Genomic DNA, 25042 nt, shown 5'->3' on the forward strand with positions numbered 1-25042 from the left:
CTATGTATTTCAAAAGGAAAATTTATACTCAGAAGTTTATTCTAACTTTAACTTAATGCTACCAGGATAGAGGATATTCTTTGACTGCCAGGTATAACGCAAAAATCCCTGATATTTGTCCTTTATTGTCCTTTATTTTTATGTGGGTTTAGAAAAATGTTAGGCAACTTTCTAAAGTTAAACTGAGAGTCAGTGAGGCTTAGCATCAGGAATCCTTGGCTTTCTTCCCACTTCTTCTGCTAACCATCAGGGGTCCTGTTTTTCTCTTGGCTATATGGGGTTGGTGGAAGATCCTTAGTTCTCACAGAGTTGTTTTGAGGATAAAGTGAAGTAATGGAAAACACATGGAAATGGTTCAAGTGCTATGAACATAGACCTTCAATGTATTGGGGATGCTTTATATCAAAACTGCAGCTTTCAAATTCTGTTTTATAGCAGAATATATCCAAATGAACCTTAACTTGTATTTTGCTAATCTTGTATGATTCCTTAACTCTCTCCTTCTCAACTTGATTACTTTTTCACCACATTTGGAATTATTTTGTTTTTGACCAAGCCCCTTAACTTCATAATCTTTAAAGTTAGGGAAAAGTTTACAGTCACTTGCCATTTTTCCTTTGTGATTGCAGTATTTTAGTTATATATACATTTTTGATAAAGATTTCTTTTGTTACTCATAATATTTCATATGCTTAAGTCAGTATTTTTAGTGTTCTAAGATTTTAAAATGTTGTTTTATGGTTTGTGTTCTTTAAATCTCGGACCATGAATATTTCAGCTAAAAATGATAGCTTTTTCTAAGAATTATGGAATAACTTCAGAGATTTTTCAGACTTGTAATATTTTGTTTATATCAAATCTGTGTTTAGAACAAATGATGGGTATGGAAAATTAATTACTGGAAATAAAATATTAGCCTTTCTTAGATAATTAGAGGTTGATATGATCACAGCAGAGCATATTTTTATGAAATTTTTCCATACCACCACTGTTTTGTGGTAGCCATACTTATCCTTTGTATGAAATCTTTCAAAGAATTGAATTTTTTCCTTGTTGCTTCCCATTTACCCTTTCAATTTTTTCCTTATTGCTTCCCATCTACTGTCATTTCAAGTCTTGGCCTTTCCTGTCTTCTACCAGTTAGAGTTTAGACTTTCTGAAACTCTGCTTTTGCAATCATGGCCATACCTAACTCCATGCTATGGAGTAAAGAGCTAAAGACAGAGCTGTGGGACAGAGCTACAGATAAACCAGTAGATATCACAACGAAGCTATGAGACAGGGCTTGGACTCGACTTTTGAATCCCTGGTTATATTTCAGCACGCCAAACTCACAGCCCGAATCCAGGTTTTTTGATATCTTGTGTTATTGCCAACACTCTGGGCCAGACCTAGGGATTCCTGAGCCTGTTCAGAGTTTGTATTCTTTTTCCTCACCTCATTTACTTACTCTCTCCTGGAACTCATATTGGTTAATGCCCAATAGCAATACATTGGGATATAGTTTACAGTTACTGTAGTATTAATACTAATGGCAAATCTTTCGTTAATCTGCTTTTCTTTTTATGTGAAAAGAATTTTCCAGCATGACATAGTTTACCTAGGAAGATAGTAGGTTGCTTGTTAATGCAGAGGCTGGGTGGCCATTTGTTAGGAATCTTATAAAAAGTATTCTTGAGTGAAACACAGAGGATTGCATTGAATAATCTCAATTTTGAGATTCTATGATTTTAGGTAACAGAAATACATATTAAGGAACCCTGAAAATAAATACTTCTGTACTGCTGTTGTGGGCACTGCGAGCATAGTCTGCAAATATGAACTATGTGGAAATAGGCATAAGAGACAAAAACAAAGAATATAATTCCTTGGAAACTACATTATGTTCACAGGATAGCAACTCTTTATTTTTGCTTCTTGTGTGCTAGACATTATCTGTTACAAATGAAGTGCAAGACTTGTGTATACTTTCCTCTTCATTGTAATGAGGTTTTTGAAACATGAGCTGGGCAAGGAGAGGAGTAACATCTTTTAATGTAAGTCCCCCTTATACTCCTCTGCCCCCCCCCAAGTATTTGGAGTATGTTTGCCCATGATGTAAAAAAAGAAATATGAAAAGCTAGAATGTTAAGGAGACTTTTAATATTGATGAAGAGACTGTTTAATGTTATTGGCAGAAATTACCTCTCACTCATTTAAATTTACTGTTGATTCTTTTCCCAATTTCTACAGATATGGCTTTCAAAAATGGAATTAGGGAATTAACGAATTTATCTTTCCTGGTTTGTTTTGGTTTCAAAAGTAATATATGCTTGTTACCAAAAAATTTTATAACTAGAGAAATATATAACATGGACAGTTAAAGTCTCTTGAGGTCTTACCTCCTAGAGATAACTACTTTTATAGTTTGGTAGATTAGAATAAAAAATTAATAATGTGTAATTCTTTCTTTTTAGCTTCAGGTAACAGCTGGTATTTTACAATCATCTGGTCCATAATCTTTTCAAACTAATAAATGTCTGATAATTCAGATGGTTTATTTAGATTTTATTTTTTATCTTTAGGGAGATTATACGAAGAAAAGCTGTCCTAGCATTATATAAATTCTATCTTATCGCTCCTAATCAAGTACAGCATATCCATATTAAGTTTCGGAAAGCACTTTGTGACAGAGATGTTGGTGTCATGGCTGCATCCTTGCACATATACCTTAGGATGATTAAGGTAAGTTAGCATTTTGAGCAGGTACTGAGTAGCTACCATTAGAAAAATGTAATTATGTAATTAAAAGAAAACTCATATTTTTCAGTAAAATGCTTAAGTCACATTTAAATTTGTATTATTGACACTTTAATAGTAATTTTTGCATGTTGTTGATCGCATGAGTTGTAGACAAATTATAGATTTAGTCTTTTTTTATGCCTAAAATTTTTTCATGTTATGAAAGAAGCATGGAAAAATGGTAGCTCTGGAAAGTGGTTGAAATTTTCAGATTTGTGGTTTTTCAAGCAGTGCCTCCCTTTTATACAACTTCATGGGATACATATAACGATTTATAGAAATGAGGAGAGCTGGTGGAGAACGTGCAAGGCATAGTCTACAGTGTTGACTCCATACGTTGATACTGTGTTGGAGGAGGAAGGGGGGTTGGATACTATGGTAAAAAATTTTTCTAAATGATGATACGGGTTTATACTAATTCAACCCCAGTGTATTGCCTGAAACCCTTTGTGTCTGAAAGTATATACTTGTGAGAGATTTCATCATACATCATAATGAAATGGAATATGCTGTTGAAATCAATTAAAAATTACAGAAACTGAAGGTTGTCTTTACTTTTATGCATTGTGTGCTCCAAAATAGTGTGGTATAAATAGATAATTGATATTAAATCTTATTTTTCCTCTAACATTTATTAAACTCTGAAAGAGCTATTATTTCCCTTCCAAAAATTTGTCCTTGATACACAGTAAAAATTACAATGAAGAGTCTAACATTCATTTTGAGGAATGTGTATTTAATTTCCCCAGTTCAGGCAGATGGTTACTAGACCTATAGTGGTGATCAATTCGTAATATACATAAATGCTGAATCACTATGTTGTACACCTGAAACTAATATAGTATTGTATGTTAACTACACTTCAGTTAAAAAAAATAAGATGAAAAAAAAATTTCCCCAGTCCAAGAGATTAGTCAGATAGATAATCAAGGCATACTCATTCAGAATCACAAATATGTTTAAATATTATAGAGTTAATTAATTTTTGATAAGCAGGCTTACTGATTTTGGGGGTTTTAAATGTTTGAGTAATTTTGGCTATGCTCTTCCACCTGGAACATATTTAGTTCAATCACATGAGAAGTCTTTTGAAAACAAAATTCAGAGATTGGAAACAGACCTTGGTTTTCATCAAAAGTAGAGGTATTACTGCTTTTTTCAGTATGCCAGTTCTTTTCAATTTTTGCTTTAATTGCTGATACTAGCTTTTAAAGGTTCTAAGATGTAATTATAGAACTTTGGAAATGTGATTAAACTGTATAGGAAGTAGGAAGTGGTGGAAGCTTTTTGGGGCATGATTCAGCTCTGGATCTGGTAGCCAGAGGAGTTTCATGGTGGAAGAAATTACACAGTTAGAGGACTGTTTCTTTAAATATGAACATGAAACTTCTTAAGTGAGCATGTATTACGTTAGATTCTATATGGCATTTCAACCAGGTCTATTTTATTTTTAAGACATTATTATTAACAGAAAGTTTTTTGTTTTGCTTTACTTTGTTTTTTGGATGTAGGAGAATTCATCTGCATATAAAGACTTGACTGGGAGTTTTGTAACAATTTTGAAGCAAGTGGTTGGAGGAAAACTCCCCGTAGATTTCAATTACCACAGTGTACCAGCACCATGGTTACAAATTCAGCTGTTGAGAATACTAGGACTTCTAGGAAAAGATGATCAAAGGTAAACTATTCTAGGTAAATTTGGTAGGCTTTAGTCATCTAGAGGTTTCATGATAAACCAGCTTCTCCCAATGCTTAATTGACTTAATAGTGATAAATAAGCCACTATAAGAAGTGTAAAAATTCAGGTTGCTGGGATAATCCTGGCTCTCTGCTTATCTCAGTCCTACTCACAGTGCAAAATACCTTTGAAGCTCCATATGTTCCATGAAACTTTCTTAACCATTCTAGTTTGGGGCTTGGGAAACTTTTTTATAAAGGGCCAGATAAATATTTTAGGCTTTGTGGGCTATATGTTGTCTATTGCAACCATTTAATTCTGCTGTTGTATACAGCTCAAAAGCAGCCATAGATAATATGTAAATGAATGAGCACAGCTATGTTCCAAAAAAACTCTTTAAGGACATTAAAACTTGAATTTCATATAATCTTTTTGTGTCATGAAATATTATTCTTTTGATTTTTTTTCAACCACTTAAAAATGTAAAAACCATTCTTAGCCTGTAGCCAATACAAAAACAGGCATCTGGACAGATTAGGCATGCAGACTATAGTTTGCTTACCCTGTTGCTCTAATTGGAACAATTCATTTGTTTGAATTACTCTTTTAGGCAGTAATTTTATTAAACTTTATGGGTGCCTTTCCAGTTACTTATATTTTTGTAACTTTTAATTTTGCTGTAGTTTTTCAAGCTTACGGAAAAATTCCAAGAATAGTACAGGGAGCTCTCTCTACCTCTGTTCATCAATTATTTGTATTTGCTTTATCATTCTTTCTCTCTCTGTGTGTGCATGTGTGCACACCTGTTATTTTTATTTAAGAATTTTTTTTTAAACTGTTCAAGAGCAACTAGATTTGGTCCCCTTGAGAGCAAGGACCATGGCTTGAGCCCCTGATGTGTTTCTGTCTTGAGAAAATACTGTTGATCAGGTTCTGACTTTAGAGATGTGGTTTTGTTTTATACAGTAGGGTACAATTTATATGCTAATCCTTTTTTTAAAAATTTTATTTATTTTTGGCTGCATTGGGTCTTCGTTGCTGTGTGTGGGCTTTTCTCTAGCTGCCACGAGCGGGGGCTACTCTTTGTTGCAGTGCACGGGCTTCTCATTGCAGTGGCTTCTCTTGTGGAGCACGGGCTCTAGGGCCCACGGGCTCAGTAGTTGTGGCACACGGGCTTAGTTGTGGGATCTTCCCGGACCAGGGCTTCCCTGCATTGGCAGGCGGATTCTTAACCATTGCGCCACCAGGGAACTCCTATATGCTAATTCTTTAGTCTCATTTTACTAAGGGATTGTCCTCTAGGCTATTATTGCTCCTAGTAATGTCTCCTCAGTTTCATGTCAGCATCCGTCTTTGGTGAGCTCCTGATGAGCGCTAACTGGGCTATATCACTCTTGGTGTTGCTATTTTACTTTTTTCTATGTTTATGAATCTCAACCTTGATTGAAACCTAGGGTGAAAACCTGGAGTTGATGGAGCAGACACACACATTGGAAATGTTTGTCCTATTGTGGAGCTCTAGTTGGAGTTCACTAGAATTCTGTTTTAAAACCATGAATTTCGTAGTAATGCATTCAGACCTCACTGGTCCAAAAGGATTTAATGCCATCATATGTTGTCAGGAAGTAACTTTGGAGGCATTTAGTGAATTTACTAAATTCATTAACTCATTATCTTCCTTCTTTCCTTCATGGATGAATTTGAAGAATATGTACAAAGATGAGTATGTTGAATAGAGTTCAGAGAGGTCAGTTGAATAGAAATTAGGCTTAATTAAATGAATGAAGAGTAGAACTCTCTTATAATGTTATGGAACATTAGAATGTTCGTTCCCTCCTTTGTTGTTTGAACTCTAATAAGATTTTATGTTAACGTATATTTCTTAAGTTATGATTAGCTCAATGTGGCAAAGTAAAAATGTTAAGTTATTTTATAACAGGATTCTAACGTATTTAATTGAAAGAATTAACTTACTGGAAAAATCTCTTATATTTATGGTCTTTTATATGTATTGTTTGAATATTTTCTTGTGTTTTATAGCATTCTGCTTCTTAGGTTATTAACATTTAGCTCAATCATGTCTGCAAATGTTTCCACATTTCATGTGGTTAATTATGACTCTTATGCCAGACATTGGCTTTTAAAATTGGGCAACTATACCATAATCTAAGTGTAGTATTACCAAATTTGGGGAGGGAAGGATTTGTAATGTCTACTATACGGTTGTTGTCTGTGCAAGAAATGCTTACATAATAAAATGAGGAATTTTAGGATATGGTTCTGGATTCTCACTGGATATTTATACTTTAGTTAAGATGCAATAGAAGTACATGCATTTCATATTGAGTTTTACAGCTGTATATTTGGGAAAAAAAGACATTTTCTGAGAAAGTTGTAACATACATGATATGAAATTTGTATAGCCCCAGATTATTTTCATCTTTTTGTTTGTTTTATAGTGTAGTTTCTCTGCAAGAAACAACTGTGTATTCTGTGGGTCGGGGTTTTTTCTGTTGTTGTTGTTACTTTTTTTTTGGCTACGCCACGTGACCTATGGGGTCTCAGTTCCCCGACCAGGGATTGAACCTGTGCCCCCTGCATTGGAAGCGTGGAGTCTTAACCACTGGACTGCCAGGGAAGTCCCTGGGTATTCTGTTTTGATGGTGCTTTTTTCTATTAGTGCTTTTTGAGTTTACAAAACATACAAAAATATCAGCTGAGAAGCCATAGTTTTCACATTGGCCTCTTGGAGAGGACTTTTCCTTGGAGAAAAGGCTTGGTGGCAGAGTGCTAGGGCTCTATAAAACACTGCATTTTTGTATAGTATCTACCTCAACCCAGTAACTATAACTGTAATCAGTGACCATAAAGACATAGGAATGGTTTTAATCTGTTAATTCCACAAAATATAATTTCTTTATATTTAACATAAATGAAAGTTAAAATTTTCTTTCTGATGAACCTGGTGCTGCTCAAAGAAAGACTAGTATTTGAATATTTTTTAAAAACTAAGTGTTTGAAATACAGATAATATACTGTCTGGAGTAATCTGGTTATGTAAATATTAGTGTAGTAACTTTAAACAGGTAGAAATATTATGTTATGAAGAAAATTATAAAAGATAGCATGTTCAACCAAACAAAAACTTTATTTGTTAAGTAGGTACAGATTGAGGAAAGAGTTGATTGACTTATCTCTTCATTGACTAGTCAGCTTTGATAAAGCAGGAAGTTAAACTCATGAAAAAGAACAAATGGAATCTTTAAGAAGTGAAATTCCCAATTCATAAAATGAATTTCTTTCACTTCTTTTCTGTAGATCCTCAGTTTTAAAGAGAGAGAAGTTTGAAAAACTATGTTTTATTGGGTTATAATACTATAATTCTACTGCAAATAAAATATCTTTTAAACAGGACAAGTGAATTAATGTATGATGTTCTCGATGAATCCTTACGAAGAGCTGAGTTAAATCACAATGTCACATATGGTAGGTAACATATGTAAATGCTGCTCTAATGTTTTCAGTATTATAGCTAAATCTGTGTTAGAATATTATAAATTTCAATAGAATTTTAAATGTTAATTTTTAAGGTGGTTTTGGGATTATTATTTTTCACTGGAAGCATTGAATAACTAATAAAAATAATTTGAAATTACGCCATTGTTTAAATGTTGACCTAAATTGACTATTACAATTGTCTCTCTTTTCAAGTCTTTATTTTTAAAGAGAAATTGTCTCTGTATTGAAAATGTCCATCAAGCATCTAATTGACTGTGAAGATAACCTAGTAGGTCCATTCCATACTTAAGACAGTTCTTAAATGAAATACTCAGTCAACTAGTCACCAAATATTTCTTAAGTTTTTGTTATTTATCAGACCCTGTGAAAGATGCTTGGAATACAGTTGTGAATAAAATAATATCGTTGAGCTCACAGCCTAAATAGATGGAAGGGGACAGGTACTAGAAATATTACAGAAATGAATTTACAAGGTACTCTGGAGAATACAGCAGCTAGTCTTAGATGAGAGGGAGAACAAGGAAGGCTTTTCTGAAAAAGTGATATTTAAGAAGATAACTGAAGGATGAGTATGATATAGATAAGAATATATAGATGTGGAATAATGTACTTTTTAATGAAGAGACAATAGCTATTTATGTTAAATACAATTTTACAAAGTAATTTAGTGATAAGAGACAAGAGTAAAATGGGGGAAGAGGGAGGAGAACTGAGAAAAGTAACCAAAAAAACTTCCAGTCTTAATAGCCAGAGGGAAGAACTCTTAGTTCTTTATTGATCAGCCTGAAAAAGCTCGTTGAAGAAATTGGGATATTTGGAGATATTTAAAGGATAGAAGTAAAACAGTTTGAATCTCACCTGGTATGGAAAAGGGCAATAGAAGAGGTATAGAGAGGTATAACTCAAATGAGAAGTCATTCTTAATCTGGTAAAATACCGTGAAGTAGGGGATGGAGAGCATTACTTGTTCTTTCAGACAATGGTAAACTGTGGATCTTTAAGAACAATGGTTGTAGAAGTGCAGAGTAGACTAGAGGGCAGAAATTGAACTAGTTTAACTGTAATAAAAGTGCTTGACAAAAATGCAGTAGGAATAAGAAAGGATTGCATGCATAAGACTAGTATGGAAAAAATAATGCACGTGGTAGTGAATTGGGATAGTAAATTTTGAAGCATAGATTTATGTTTTGCGTGTATAAATGGTAATTAAGGTAATAAGTGTGGTGTATTCATTTGTTCACCCAGTATTTATTGAATGCCTACAAAACAAAAATTTAGTTTGTAAACTAGGTACAGATTGAGGAAAGAGTTGATTGACTTAACGTATTCCTCCATGGTAAGTGTGGGAGCTTAAGGGAAGAATAAGGTAGACACAGGCCCTGCCCTTATAAGTATATAGTATAATGAATAGTTGACATCATCTAGGATCCTGCTATGTAATGAGAAGAATAAGGTGCCAGAGATAAGGATGATCATTATTGAAGCAGGTGGTTTGGCTAGGAGCTGTCAGTGTATCCAGAGTAGTGTCAGAATCTTTGGAGGCAGCTAAAGTAAATTAAAAAGTTTTGCTTGAGATATAATCATGGTCTAGGATAAGGGTTTGAAAGGCTCTCAAGGAATTCTGTTTAAAATCAATTTTCTGCTTTTCTTCCTTGCAGAAAGTTTTTTTTTCTTTCTGTAATTGACATTTCAGCTTTAATTTTAAAATTTTTTTGAATAGGTAATATATGCACATGGTTCAAAATTCAAAAGGTACAAAAGGGTATACAGTGAACAGTAAGTGTCCCTTTGACCCTTATGACCCACCACCCAGTTCCCCCTCCTGGAGATAACCACTGTTACTACTTTCGATTTAGAGAATACTGTATACCTGAGGAAATATTTTTTAATGTTCTCCATTAGGACATCCTTCTTTTATTAAGATTGCTGGGACCAGTGCCAACAGTTTATTTCTTTGTAGTCTGTCAGTCCAGTGTTTCACCTTGCCAGAGCAACTTAGTTTCTGTTGTTTCCCTTTTTTCCTTTATTTATCTTCTCTTTGTTCTACATTTCCCCCCGTATTTGTACTGATACAGTTTATAGCTTACAGTGAGTTTATCAATGGTAGAGTGTTCTCTAGTAAACCTAATATAAATATCTTATTACTTAAAAATGTGAATTTTAATTATAAACTTCATAAGGGCAGGGACTGTGTCTGTCTTATTGGCCAGCATATCCCAGTATCTGGCACTGGATTACTCAGTGAGTAATATGTTTTAATTGAATTGAAGGAAGAGAAAGTTATTTTACTTTTATCAGTTATCTTATTGGGTTTCAGTCTTAATATTTTTTAAACTGTATTTTTTTTTTTTTTTTTGCGGTACGCGGGCCTCTCACTGCTGTGGCCTCTCCCGTTGCGGAGCACAGGCTCTGGACGCGCAGGCTCAGCAGCCATGGCTCACGGGCCCAGCTGCTCCGCGGCATGTGGGATCTTCCCGGACCGGGGCACGAACCCGTGTCCCCTGCATCAGCAGGCGGACTCTCAACCACTGCGCCACCAGGGAAGCCCTAAACTGTATTTTTATGAAAGTTTCATTACTGTAACTTAGTGTCAGATCAAGAAATAAATCACATCAGAGGCATTTACTGAGTATCTGCTATGTGCCAGGCATTGCATAAAGTGATGTAGAGGATATGAAGAAGTATTAAATATAATCTTTGCCTTCAAGGAATTTACAGTATAATGGAGAAGATAACTTATTTATGAAAGCATAATATCAGTATAAGGCAGAATGCAAAGGGGAGATAAAGTCAGTAAATATTACAGGAATCCAGAGGCGATAAAGATCACTCTGGGCTTCAGGGCACATAAAGATTTATTGATGTAATAGGACCTTGAAAGATAGGATTAAGATAGCCAGAAGGGAGGTTAAAAGTGGTTCTAAGGCAGAGGGAACATGAGAGAAGGTGCAGAAGCGGGCGTGTTTAAAACAGTTTCAGAGAACAGTGACTTGTCAGCCTGTTTGGACAGTTCATAGTGAAGCAGTGGGAAGCCCATATTGTGGAGGTTCTCCCATGGCAGCCAAAGGAACTTTATACTGTATAAATCTGGAGGTATGGAATAGTTTTGGGCAGGGTACTGATAAGATGAGAAAGACATTTTTAGTAAACTATTTGGTAAATTGGGAGAATTACATAAAATGGAGTATAAGGGATAGAACCATCAAAAGTAGATAGAAGTACTTTTCCCACTAAGTACACCTAAAAACTCTGGACATTATATGTAAAATAAACATATAAGACTCTGAAAGGTGGAGAAATGAAGGTAGACTGGTTAGGGACCTTTGCATTCAAGGAACAACACCAAGGTGAGTACCCTGGGCTTTCTTTTTGCCTCATATACCCCAGACTGGGTACTGAAGAGCCAGCAGTCTGAAAATGCCAACAGGTGCAGACAAAAGTGCCCTGAAAAAAGCCTGCTCTCTAGCCAAAGGACTAAGGGAAAAAGGGCAAACTAGCAAGATAGAAAACTTTTAGACAATAGCTCTTCTATTACAGTCAAGCATCACACAGAAAAAACTGTGGACCACCCACAGCGGCAGAGGCTGAATGGAGAGTCAAGATTTCCACCCTCACCAGATACAATGAGGTGCCCTAACCCTCCCACGGGGCTAGTGGTGAAGACCAAGAGGGGCAGCTGCAGTTTCATCCCTGCCAGATGTTAAGGGGGACCCTCCCTGGCATTGCCAGTGGAGATGATGTGGGAAGCCTGGATTTCACATTATCCAGGAGCAGGGAATAATGAGATACCCCTCCCATCTTTCCTGAGGTGGCGTTAGAAGAAGTCTAGTGACGAGTTAGGGCTTTTAAACTGGTCACGTATACCAGGGCCACCCCCTTAATCTCAATGCAGGTCGTATAGGGAGCAGTAACGGGGTGCACCTCCCTCTTCCAGGCAGGGTACTTCCATCCCCCATCCAGGAGGAACCAGCATCCCCTGCCTCTCCAAGTGTTAAAGGAGGCAGAGCGGACTGCCACCCTTATTACATGGTACCCGCATCTCCCTGCCAGAGTGGTGACAGTAGTTAACTTATTTAAAATGAAAGTAAAGTCTAGTCTGAAGGATACAGTGTCAGTAGAACTTCTTCAAATTTTGTGCATGATCCTACCCAAAATATCTATGATAAAACCACAGTGTCACAAATGTTAGAATGTTATTAATTTTTAATTTGTTAATTTTTTACTTGATGGTATTTTGATTAGGACCTGGCTTCCTCTGGAAGAGTAAACAAAGCTCCACGATGCATTTTACCTTTAGAAATCCTTAGAAGCTCTACAGCAAGTCCCCTACGTACAAACAAGTTCCTTTCCGAGAGCATGTTTGTAAGTCCAATTTGTTCGTAGGTCCAACAAAGTTAACCTAGATACTCAACCAACACAGTTGGCTATATAGTACTGTACTGTAATAGGTTTATAACACTTTTCACACAAATAATACATAAAAAACAAACACAAAAATAAATAAAGCATTTTTAATCTTACAGTACAGTACCTTGAAAAGTACAGTAGTACAGTACAACCTCTGGCATACAGGGGCACATTTGTATCTTCGAAAGTTTGCAACTTGAAGGTTCGTATGTAGGGGACTTACTGTATTCTTTTAACCACTGCAGTGAGGAGACAGCAGAGTAATTGCTTTTTCATTTATGGACTTAGACTTTTGTAGAGTTGGAGAATAAAGGCTATTAGCCTCTAAATTATTTAAAAATAATTTTAAAAACCTGTTAAGTTCATTTCAGCTCATTTATGCCTAGGTTGACTAATAAGTGCAATTTTTGAACTATTAATTTTACCTAAACTAGCTTTTCAGAAATCTTATGAGCATCTAAATATAAAAGTTTAGGTTTTAGATGGGTAATGAGAAGCTTTTGTTGTCAGTAAAACATCTTGATAGGAGAGCTCTAAACGGTGGAAATCCGTAAAGGAAAATATGTCAGTTATGATAGAAAATGGAACATCATCATTTTTAATCTTACTTAGGACTAGCACGTTTGTTCAGGGTTTGGCAAACTTTTTCTGAAAAGAGGGCTAGATAGTAAATATTTTAGGTTTTGTGTCGGTCATATAGGTTTTTGTCATATATTCTCCTTTGTTTATTTTAAACCTTTAAAAATGTAATTGTATACCTAAAAGTAATAATTTTATATGTCAGTTATATCTCAAAAAATGTAAAAATCATTCTTAGTTCACAGCTTACAAAGATAGGCTGAGGGCTGTGTTTAACGATGTGTTGCCTACTCCTGCCTTAGTTGATTAGTTAAGTTAGTTGACTAAGGCTCTCTCTGTTTACTTCGTGAAGTCATAAAATCAGCTTTTTTCATAGCACAGAGTAACGACTTTTTACAGCATAACATCTGGATATATAAAGAATCTTTTTAGGTTCAGTTGACTTACTTTGTAGGTTTTCCTTTAATTCAAGTCAGTTCCCTTCTTAAAGAGTTGTTTATTTCTTAAAATTTTTCCTTCTGATTTCTTTTCTCTCTCCTTCTTTAGAAAGTATTTATTTATGTAAAGCTTTTTACCAGAAATTTATATGTGTATCAATTGATAGACAGCTTAGCAGTGTAAAACATAGTTAGTTGAATATTCAGGATCTATCTTATATCCTGTACACAAATGTTTGATTGTTATGTTTTAAGCTTTTGGAAAAAGAGCAGGAGTGATTCTATCAAAGACACGATATGCTTCAACTATATAGTAGAACTGTTTTTAAGTCTGCTGATTCTGTGTCTCACTTCTCATTCTGTGATTCCACAGGACATGCAGGACTTAATGGTGCCTAAATGATTCTTCTTTACCATGGCGAAGCTCCAGCTCTTTGACTTATGCTCTTTAAGAGAGTTTGAAAAAAATTTTAGTATCCACTTTGATCATCTATTATAGCTATCAGATCTTTGATGAGACCAGAAAATCAAATTTGAACACTATTAAGATGTTCAGTAGATTTTCTATATCCTTGGAAGTTAATTGTTAAAAAGTGGTTTGAAGATTTTTGAGTAGTGGCCCTATTTTGAAATAAATGCTAGAGCATCCTGAAATGATTATGTTGAAATAAACTGCACTGAAATAAACTACATATACAGTTTCTATGTAAAAGTGGTAGAAAATGCCTAAGAGTAAATTATTTTAAGCATTCAAGGAGTGTTGGAAGTATCTATTTATATGGGAACAATGAATGTATTATGTGTCCGTTAGAATGTGATTTCCTTGAGGGCAGGGGTTTTTGTCACCGCTGTATCCATACTAGTAGAACAATGTCTGGCTCATAGGAAGTTTCAGAAAATACTTGTTGCATGACTGAATATATCATTCTTATCTATTAATATATATCATTCTCTTTAAATTGTACTGTGGTAACGTAATCCTAACAACTGTATAAAGCCTGAAAACAGTAAAGTTCTTATCTTTGAAAAATTTTGACTAAAACTGACCTACCAATTAGTTTGTTTTGTTAGGAGTTCTACACAGATATATTCTTTTATTATGCCTTAATATGATCCCTGACATTATAATATTTTATTTCTGTAGCTATTCTGTTTGAATGTGTACATACAGTCTATTCTATTTATCCTAAATCGGAATTACTTGAGAAGGCTGCCAAGTGCATTGGAAAATTTGTTTTGTCACCTAAAATAAATCTCAAATATTTAGGTAAGATGATTGGTTCTTTTGATGGAAATTACCAAGAGAGTTTTTGAAATTTGCTGGTTATTTGTTTTATGTCACTTTCTATAATGTAATCTTTGCTTCTAGGATTGAAGGCTCTTACCTATGTTATCCAACAGGATCCCACTCTGGCTCTTCAACACCAGATGACAATAATTGAATGCTTAGACCATCCTGATCCCATTATTAAAAGAGAGGTAAACTGGTATTTTGAGTAATGTATGTGAAGTGTTACAATTTTTGAACTTTTTGTTGGTATTATAGAGAGAGATTAAAATGGTGGGCAGTGTGTATGTGCACACGTGTGTGTTTTAACTTTTGAGTGCATTTTATTCTTTCTATTGAAGTTTAAGGAACTTTTCTAAAAAGCACTTGTGTCAGTAATTACAAGAATGGTTTATTTATTTATTTTTTAAAAACATCTTTATTGGAGTATAATTGCTTTACAATGGTGTGTTAGTTTCTGCTTTATAACAAACTGAATCAGCTATACATATACATATATCCCCATATCTCCTCTATCTTGCATCTCCCTCCCAACCTCCCTATCCCACTCCTCTAGGTGGTCAGAAAGCACTGAGCTGGTCTCCCTGTGCTATGCAGCTGCTTCCCACTAGCTATCTGTTTTACATTTGGTAGTATATATAAGTCCATGCCACTCTATCACTTCATCCCAGCTTACCCTTCCCCCTCCTCGTGTCCTCAAATCCATCCTCTATGTCTGCGACAATAATGGTTTTATATTATGAGTTGGGGCTTCCCTCGTGGCGCAGTGGTTAAGAATCCGCCTGCCAATGCAGGGGAGCCCTGGTCCGGGAAGATCCCACATGCTTCAGAGCAACTAAGCCCGTGCGTCACAACTACTGAGCGTGTGCTCTAGAGCCCACAAGCCACAACTACTGAGCCCACGTGTTGCAGCTACTGAAGCCCATGCGCCTAGAGCCCATGGGCTCTCCACAACAGGAGAAGCCACCACAATGAGAAGCCTGCGCACCGCAACAAAGAGTAGCCCACGCTCACCGCAAGTAGAGAAAGCCCACACGCAGCAACGAAGACCCAACACAGCCAAAAATATAAATAAATAAATACGTTTTAAAAATAAATAAAATAGAAAATGAAACAAATGCTGTCAAGACAAGAGCACTCTTAAAAAAATAATAAAAAAATAAATTATGAGTTGGAGGAGTTAGGTCCAGTTACCTGTATAGGATTCATTAATATCTTTTTTGGTCCAAGAATTGTATGAATCGGAGACCTGAACTCTATTCCCAGGTCTTCCTATTAGTACAATTTTAAGAAGTTATTTATGATGATTAATTTTTTCCATTATTAACATCTATAAACTAGGCTAATGCAGTCCCTATTGAATATGTAGGAATGTTGAAAGAATTAATAAAGATATCCCTAAAATGTTTTGAACTTTTTGGAAGGAAAGTTATATAATTTTTTTCAACTTTTTCCTTTTATAAAGGAAAAAGTTTATAAACTGCTTCAATATCTACTTCAATATCTACTTGGGTGTCCATGTAGGTATATCTGTTAATTCTTATGTAGAGAATCACTTTATACCTTCATTTAAAATGGTATATGGGACCTAGGTAAGAAGAGTAGATAGTTTTATTTCTGATTTTAAAAATAATAAAGATAAAAAGAATCTACTAAACATCTAAATTACTTAAAAGCAGTGAATTAAAAGTAGTTTATTGAGAGAACACTGTATTACATTAAACAACTATAATTTTTAAAAGATAAGATTATGAATTTTGAATTTTAGTACTATTTTTGAAATAATATTTTCAAGAAATTGCCATCTACATATATATACATGTATGTTTTTTGCATTCATATTTTTAATCTTCTGAAAATTGTTACCTGCCTTGAATGAATCCAGGAAGTTTACAGATGTACTAATTCCTATGTGTGGACATTGTAGAAAAATGAGAAGATGCCAAGGGACAGTAACAAATAATTATATTGCTCTTCCACTTTGAACAGACATAGAGCATGCATTTTCTTTGTGTGGTTAAGTACTAAATTGAACATGGTTGACTTAGATACAGTTTTCTTATTGCTGTATTTATTTATTGGGATCTCATTTAAAAATGAGGGTCAAAGGGAAACTAGACAACTTTTAAAATTATGAAGTCTGATCTGTAGTGAGAAAAGTAGCTTGAATTTTTGGGGAAGGGTACTGAGTATCAGTGGTGCCCCAAGAAGGTACTGCAGTACTGTCTCCTCGATGCCACTGTCACTTCTAACCTCCATCAGTAACCATATGGCAAGAACTTTGGTCCTGGGGTATGGAGTGACCTGTTGCTTGGGGCTGGGATTCCCTTTTACCTGATTTTATTACTTTTCTTTCATAGCAGGGAAAAAGAAGGCAAGAAGGAGTTAACAGAAAAGACCTCTAGCCATGCAGTTCATAATACCAGTCCCCATTCAGTCCTCAAATGCTAAATTTCATGGTCTTAGAGTAGGAAGTAAATTTGGTGTAGATTATCTTAAAATATGTGACATATAGAGTTTACAGGAAGCATGTCTGAAGCAGCTTCATAGGTTGAAAGTTATAAATACATGTATGTATTTATAGATTTTAAATGGTGTTAAGGATTAACTGGAACAGTTAAAAAAAATTCAAAATCTGTTGTCCTTTGTACTTGAAGTCCTGGGTATAGGACTGAAAAATTAGAAAGAACCCTAAAGATAGATGAACAAGTTTGATGAGAAGGATATGTGGAATTTCTCCTGCAGCTAATATTGTTGCTCCTGAAATGCCAGTAAACGATGCTTTCTCATTATTGCCCTTTGTCTCCTACTGATTTCTGGGAACTGTGATATTTTTACAACCCTGATGTAGGGCCTCAGAAAGCCAGCCAAATGGGAGCTTACTCTGGTACTGGTCTTCCTTCATCTTTCTTCAGGCAGCAAGAGGTATATGCCTCATCACTGAGAAAGCTGTAAAATGGTTCTTCCTTGATACCCGAGATTCTGAACGTAGGCCTTGCTGGGGTTTGAAGTGCTTGCACTACCTTATCCATCCATTAGAGACCATTTGCCCTTAGCTGACAAATCCATTCAAGTGTGGTTTTCTGTTGTTCGGGTAGTGTGGAAAAAGCATTTTGCAAGACTGGATTTTTATATGTGTATACATGTATACACACACACGTGCACATGCATAGCACACAGGTATAAGTAATGTAGGTTTAAGAAGCTGTTACATTTTTAGAAAATAGATTATTAACCTTTTAACTTTTTAGTCTTTACATGGCCTGTCATGTAGAGATGTCAGATGATTATTATCTATATCAATAGAAGGCTTTTAGACTTTGGAATTGATTATAATTCTTTTTTTTTTTTTTGACGATAGTCTTACCTTTCTTAAGTTCTGTTCAGTTAAAATGTGCATTTCTTGAGCACCTATTAACTGCCCAGTAGAGCTACATAAAAGTGGAAGAATCAACTGTTACAAACCTATATGTTACAGTATTTATTTGTTATCATGCATAGTTTTATAATACTATTTTTATTTTTCTTTCTTAAATAGACTCTGGAACTTCTTTACAGAATTACTAATGCACAGAATATAACAGTGATTGTCCAGAAAATGCTTGAATATTTACATCAGAGCAAAGAAGAATATATTATTGTCAATTTGGTTGGCAAAATAGCTGAGCTGGCTGAGAAATATCCTTTGTTTGGACCATGAGTCATAAAATACCTTTACTTACACAGTGACTTTAAAATAATTGCTCTAGACATGGTCACTTGCAGGTTGAGTTCAGAGGCCCAGCAGTAACTTCCATTCCTGATATTCAAGCCTCTCTTGCTGTCAAAAGCAAGAATTCGTGTAGACTTCCTAGGGGATGACTTTTTTCCTGGTTCTTTTTATTCCATTGGTCAGTATTATCAGCAGGAGGATACAGGAATCTCGTCTGATTCCTCTTAGAGTCCCTCCTTGTCTTTGACTTTACTTCCTACTCAGTTTCTTTCCTGAGTAAAAGTTCTTGTTGTTTTCAGGGGATTGTTGAGGGGATCAGGATGCTAAAATTTATCCTTTACACTACTGTTTATACTGGAAATTGTCACAGTGAAGTAATTGGCAACTCCATTCACATGTTACTTTTCTTCACATTTGTTTCTTAAAAGTCAAAGGAACTTTGCAGGTCACGAGGTTACTCATCATTCTTTTTAAGATGTCTGTTGTTTAAATCTAAGATTGAATGAATGAATAATGCTGATCAAAGTATCTTGGAAATTGCTTAAGTATAGTTTTGTCCTAACCAGTGCTATAGCTCTGGCCAGCAGAATGATAGAATTTTAGAACTGAAGAAGAACAGATTAGAAAAGAGGGTCAACAACTTGTTCAGATAGACATGTCACAACATTTAGTTTCTGAAGTGCATATCATTTTCCATTATGTTTTTGTCCATAGTTAGCTGAAACATTTCTTTCAATTATTTCAGAGTTATTTATTGGACACCTGTTATGTGCAATATATGGTGCTAGATAAAGCACCATGAACTGGTTTATTAAGTTTATTCAGTAAGCTTTTACTGAGCACCTATTTTACATAAAGCTGGAGTAGAGAACAATTTATTGGCAGAAGTTAAAGGTATAAATGCCAAACTAGGATGAACTGAGGGTTATTTTTTTTAAGATTTATACAGAAAGGATAATTTTAATAAGTGGCATTTGGAAGTGTACTTGTTCTTAACACTGTGGACACATATGCTCCTGATAATGCGTGGTTTATTCAGACAATGAATGCTGTATTTTCAGTGGGAGGAGATGTTATGCATCCTGATATTCCCAATAACTTTCTGAGACTGCTAGCAGAAGGTTAGTAAACTGTTGCATTCTGCAAAGATTTTAAAATTAAATGTGTTTATTACAGAGTCCTTAGAGAATTTAGTAGAAATTAAAATGGTATATTAATTTCTTTGTAGGTTTTGATGATGAAACAGAAAATCAACAATTAAGGCTCTATGCAGTTCAGTCTTATTTCACTTTACTAGATGTGGAAAATGTGTTCTACCCACAGAGATTTCTTCAAGTTATGAGTTGGGTGAGCAAAGTACATTGAATCATAAATGTTTATAATATTCTTTTTTTATAAAGTCAAATACTAATAATATATTTCTTCAGAAATCATTCAGTTCTACTCAGTTAACTCCTTCAGCTGTCAATTTTCTTTACCAGTGGCTACCTTCTATCACTTAACTATTTACTTATCTATTCATTCTCTCTGCCATCTCACTTGACTAGTCTTTTAAATACGGGTATTTGTTTAGATGCCTGTCTGTGTCTACAATGCATTTGTTGTGTTTTCTATGTGAATCTATTTTTGAATATGTGAATACTCATATATCTGTGCTATGTTAGCTTTCTATTGCTGCATAATAATGTTACCACAAACTTAAAACAACACACATTTGTTATCTCACAGTTTCTGTGGGTTAGGAGTCCAGGCATGGGTTCTCTGCTTAAGGTCTTTCAGGGTTTCAATCATCGTGTCACTTGGGGCTGCTGTTTCATCTGAAGCTTGATTAGTAAAGGATCTGCTTCCAAGCTCACATGTGGTTGTTGGCAGAAATCAATTTCTTGCAGCTGTAAGACTGAGGGTTTGAGGTTCAGACTGTTGACTGTTGCCTGCCCTTAGCTCCAAGAGCTGCCCTCAGTTTCTTGCCAGGTGGGCCTCCCAACATGGCTGCTTGCTTCATCAAAGCCAGCAAGGAGATCATCTCTGCAAAACAAGGTCACAGTTTTACGTTATATAAACCTACATAATCATATACATCCTGTCACCTTTGTATATTCTTTCTTGTGCATATGAGTGAGCATTTCTTTAGGGGGAGATTTGGAGAAGTGCAGCTCTTGGTCATAGGATATTCACACTTTAATATTTTATGGTTTTGTCAAATGTTAGCATGTTAACCATAATTTTACCCAGACTTTTATTAAAGAATTCTTTTCTAATCTACAGGAAAGTTGAAAAAATGGCATAATAAATATCCCTATACTTTTCACCTAGATTCCCAGTTAATACTTTTAACCACCTTTGCTTTACTGTATCCATTTGGTTCCCTAAGATGTTATGGAAAAACCCGAACGAACTTTTTGGCCAACCCAGTACATCTATATCTATAGCTAGGTCTACCTATATACAGTTTGTTTTGTTGAGCCATTTAAAATTGAGTTGCAGGGGCTTCCCTGGTGGCGCAGTGGTTGAGAGTCCGCCTGCCAATGCAGGAGACACGGGTTCGTGCCCTGGTCCGGGAAGATCCCACGTGCCGCGAAGTGGCTGGGCCTGTGAGCCATGGCCACTGGGCCTACGTGTCCGGAGCCTGTGCTCCGCAACAGGAGAGGCCACAACAGTGAGAGGCCCGTGTACCACAAAATAAAATAAAATAAAATAAAATAAATAAAAATAAAATTGAGTTGCAGACCTCATGACACTTACCCTATAAAAAATTCAGTGTGAATCTCCCAAGAGTGATGTTTTAGATAACCATAAAACCATTATTGCACCTAAGAAATGTGACCTTACTTCATTAATATCACCCAATATACAGTCCATATTCAGACTTATCCAGTTGTCCAAAAAATGTCTCTTATGACTATTTTTCTACTCCTCCCAATCCCATATCAGGTTAAGATTCACAAATTGCATTTAGCTATGTCTTTTAATGTCTTTTATTTTACAGTGATGCGCAGTTTCTTTTTGTTTTCGTGACATTGATTTCTTTGGATGAATACTGTTGACTTGCAGAATGTCCAGCATTCTGAATTGGACTATTTCTGGTTCAGTTAAACATTTTTAGCAAGAATACTACATTGTCAATATGTATTTCTCACTGCACTGTATCAGGATGCATATAATGTCAGTTCCTCCAATTATTGGTGATAGTAAATTCTTTTGTTTGGTTAAGATGGTGACCTTTGTAAAGGTTCTCGCCATTGTAAACGTGCTGTTTCTCCTTACTAATTTAGAACTAATCTGTGAGGTGATTCTGTGAGACTTTGTGAACATCTGTTCTTCAACTATCTTTCATCAATGGTTTTAGCATTGATAATCCTTGTCTAAATTGATTGTTGTATTTGGTGGCCATTTGTATTTTCCTCCATGAACACGATATGTTCATATATTTAGAGAGTTTCTTTTTCTACAGCATACAAATCCTGTACCTGTTTTGTTAGATTTATACTTAGGTACAGATGGTTCCTGATTTAAGATGGTTAAGCTTATGATTTTTCAACTTTACGATGGTGCAAAGTGATACAAATTCAGGAGAAACTTCAAAATTTTTTTTAATTGAAGTATAGCTGATTTACAATAGTATATTAGTTACAGGTGTATAGCATGGTGATTCATTATTTTTGCTGATTATATTCCATTATTGATTATTACAAGATAATGGGTATAATTTCCTGTACTATACAGTATATCCTTGTTGCTTATCTATTTTATACATAGTAGTTTGTGTTTCTTAATCCCTTACCCGTAACCTGCCCCTTCCCCTTCCCTCTCTCCACTGGTAACCACTAGTTTGTTTTCTGCTTCTTTTCATTTTATTGAAGTATAGTTGATTTACAGCATGTGTTAGTTTCCGGTGTACAGCAAAGTGATTCAATTATACATATATGTACATACTCTTTTTCATATTCTTTTCCATTATGATGTAGTACAGGATTTTGAATATAGTTCCCTGTGCTATACAGTAGGACATTGTTGTTTATCTATTCTATATATAGTAGTTTGTGTCTGCTAATCCCAAATTCCTAATTTATCCCTCCCCCAACCCCTTTCTCCTTTGGTAAGCATAGGTTTGTTTTCTATGTCTGTGAGTCTGTTTCTCTTTTGTAGATAAGTTCATTTGTGTCATATTTTAGATTCCACATATAAGTGATATCATATGGTGTTTGTCTTTCTCTTTGACTTCACTTAGTATGACAATCTCTAGGTCCACCCATGTTGCTGCAAATGACATTATTTCATTCTTTTTTATGGGTGAGTAGTATTCTATTGTGTATATATACCACATCTTCTTAATCCATTCAATATGTTGATGGGCATTTTAGGTTTGTTTCTTTGTCTTGGCTGTTGTAAATAATGCTGCTATGATCACTAGAGGCGTGTATCTTTTCAAATTATAGTTTTCTCCAGGTATATGCTCAGGAGTGAGATTGCTGGATCATATGGCAACTCTGCTTTTAATTTTTTTAAGAAACCTCCGTACTGTCTTCCATAGTGGCTACACCAATTTAAATTCCCACCAACCATATAGGAAGGTTCCCTTGTCTCCACACCCTCTCCAGCATTTATTATTTGTAGACTTTTTGATCATAGTCATTCTCACAGGTGTGAGGTGGTATCTCATTGTGGTTTTTATTTGCTTTTCTCTAATAATTAGTGATGTTGAGCATCTTTTCATGTGCCTGTTAGCCATTTGTACATCTTCTTTGGAAAAATGTCTGTTCAGGTCTTCTGCCCGTTTTTTCATTGGACTGTTTGTTCTTCTGATATGAGCTGTTTGTATATTTTGGAAATTAAGCCAAAATATACAAATTGGTTGCATTATTTACAAATATTTTCTCGCATTATGAGGGTTATCTTTCATTTTGTTGATGGTTTCCTTTACTGTGCAAAAAGCTTTTAAGTTTAATTGCATACCATTTGTTTATTTTTGCCTTAGGAGACAGATCCAAGAAAATATTGCTACGATTTATGTCAAAGAGTGTTCTTTTCTAGGAGTTGTATGTCTCAGGTCTTACATTTAGGTTGTTAATCCATTTTGAGTTTATTTTTGTATATGTTGTGAGGAAATGTTCTAATCTCATTGTTTTACATGTAGCTGTCCAATTTTCCCAGCACCACTTATTGAAAAGACTGTTTTTTCTCTGTCCTATACTCTTGCTTCCTTTTTTTGTAGATTAGTGGACATTAGTATATAGGTTTATTTCTGTATTTTGTTCTTATACCCTGCAATCTTGCTGAACTCACTTATTAATCTAGAATTGTTTTTTGTAGATTTCTTGAGACCATGTTAATAATTTTTGCATCTCTGTGCATGAGGGATAATGGTCTGTAGTTTTCTTGTTTTTTTCTGCTATGTTTGGTTTTGGTATCAAGGTAATACTGGCTTCATAAAATGCTTGGGAGTGTTCTTTCCTCTTCTGTTTCCTGGAAAGATTGTGTGCAAGGGTGTTGTTTAGTTTTTAAGGGTTTTGAAAATTTCTTGTTATCTTTCCTGTTACTGATTTCTAGTTTGATTCCATTGTTGTCAGAGAAAGTACTCTATAATTTCAGTTCTTTTAAGTTTTTTTAGGTTTATTTTATGGCCTAAGATATGATCTGTCTTATATGTTCTGTGGGTGCTTGAAAAGAGTGGGTATTCTGCTTATTGTTGGGTGGCGTGTTCTATAGATGTGGATTAATTCTTTCGGTGATGGTGTTGAGATGGGGTGTAGATATCTCTAACTATGTGGCCTCCACTGAGCCTGAGTCTCTGCTAGGCTTCCCCTGACACCACTCCTGCAGAGAGGGCGAGGGCTACTTCTTTAAACTTGGGTGGAGGTGAAGTATAGGCTTCCTATGTAGTCTTCACAGACAGTGCAGAAGAGTGGGCCTTTCTACAGCTTGGCGGGGATGAAGTTCCTGGTTTTCACTCAGTCTCTCTGTTACCACCCTTGCTGGGGAGTTGAGATGCTTTTTACAACCTGGTAGGGGTTGAAGTCTTGACTCTCCACTCCACCTTGGCTGGTATGGGTGGGGCTACAGTTTTTTCTATTTGGTGCTTGGCTGGAGTAGAAGGATTATTATCTGAAAGTTTTCTGTCTTCCTGGCCCTTTGGCTAGAGGGCAGGCTTTTCTTGGGGCTTTTTTGTCCTTTCCCACTGGCATTTCTAGGTTGCTGGCTCTCAAGTACCCAGTCTGAGGTATATGAGGCAACAGATAACCCACTGTATTGTTCCTTAGGTCCCAAGGTTCTTAGTGATCTGCCTTTTTTTCTCTACCTTTCAGTCTTTGTATATGTGTTTTATGTATAACATCAAGGGTTTTTAGGCGTACTTAGCAGGAAGAATAGTGGAAAAAATTCACCTACTCTATCTTCCCAGAAGCTTAAGTCCATTGATTTTTTTTTAACTAATTAATTTAATTTATTTATTTTTGGCTGCATTGGGTCTTCGTTGCTGCTTGCGGGCTTTCTCTAGTTGCAGTGAGTGGGGGCTACTCTTTTTTTTTCTTTAACATCTTTATTGGAGTATAATTGCTTTACAATGGTGTGTTAGTTTCTGCTTTATAACAAAGTGAATCAGCTATACATATACATATATTCCCATATCTCCTCCATCTTGCGTC

The 25042-nt window shown here is 35.4% G+C and overlaps 1 protein-coding gene across 8 annotated transcripts in view; it reads left to right on the plus strand.

The window, feature by feature from the left end:
* Positions 1-25042, plus strand: part of AP4E1 (adaptor related protein complex 4 subunit epsilon 1) — a 68298-nt gene that overhangs the window by 11679 nt on the left and 31577 nt on the right. For 6 of the 8 annotated variants that reach the window (XR_003430741.1, XM_027096679.1, XM_027096686.1 and 3 more), the window contains 8 exons: positions 2565-2724; positions 4293-4459; positions 7872-7945; positions 14546-14668; positions 14771-14880; positions 18228-18367; positions 19410-19522; positions 19630-19748. Coding sequence is in view for 7 of the 8 variants with exons in the window: in XM_027096679.1 (XP_026952480.1) it covers positions 2565-2724; positions 4293-4459; positions 7872-7945; positions 14546-14668; positions 14771-14880; positions 18228-18367; positions 19410-19522; positions 19630-19748 (1006 nt within the window). In the remaining variant the exon portion in view is untranslated. The remainder of the gene's footprint in view (positions 1-2564; positions 2725-4292; positions 4460-7871; positions 7946-14545; positions 14669-14770; positions 14881-18227; positions 18368-19409; positions 19523-19629; positions 19749-25042) is intronic. The other 2 variants (XM_027096681.1, XM_027096683.1) reach the window with 2 other exon arrangements.

Source organism: Aethalodelphis obliquidens, unplaced genomic scaffold (assembly GCF_003676395.1).
Source record: "Aethalodelphis obliquidens isolate GAN/ISIS:26980383/991018 unplaced genomic scaffold, ASM367639v1 scaffold105, whole genome shotgun sequence".
Lineage (NCBI taxonomy): Eukaryota > Metazoa > Chordata > Mammalia > Artiodactyla > Delphinidae > Aethalodelphis > Aethalodelphis obliquidens.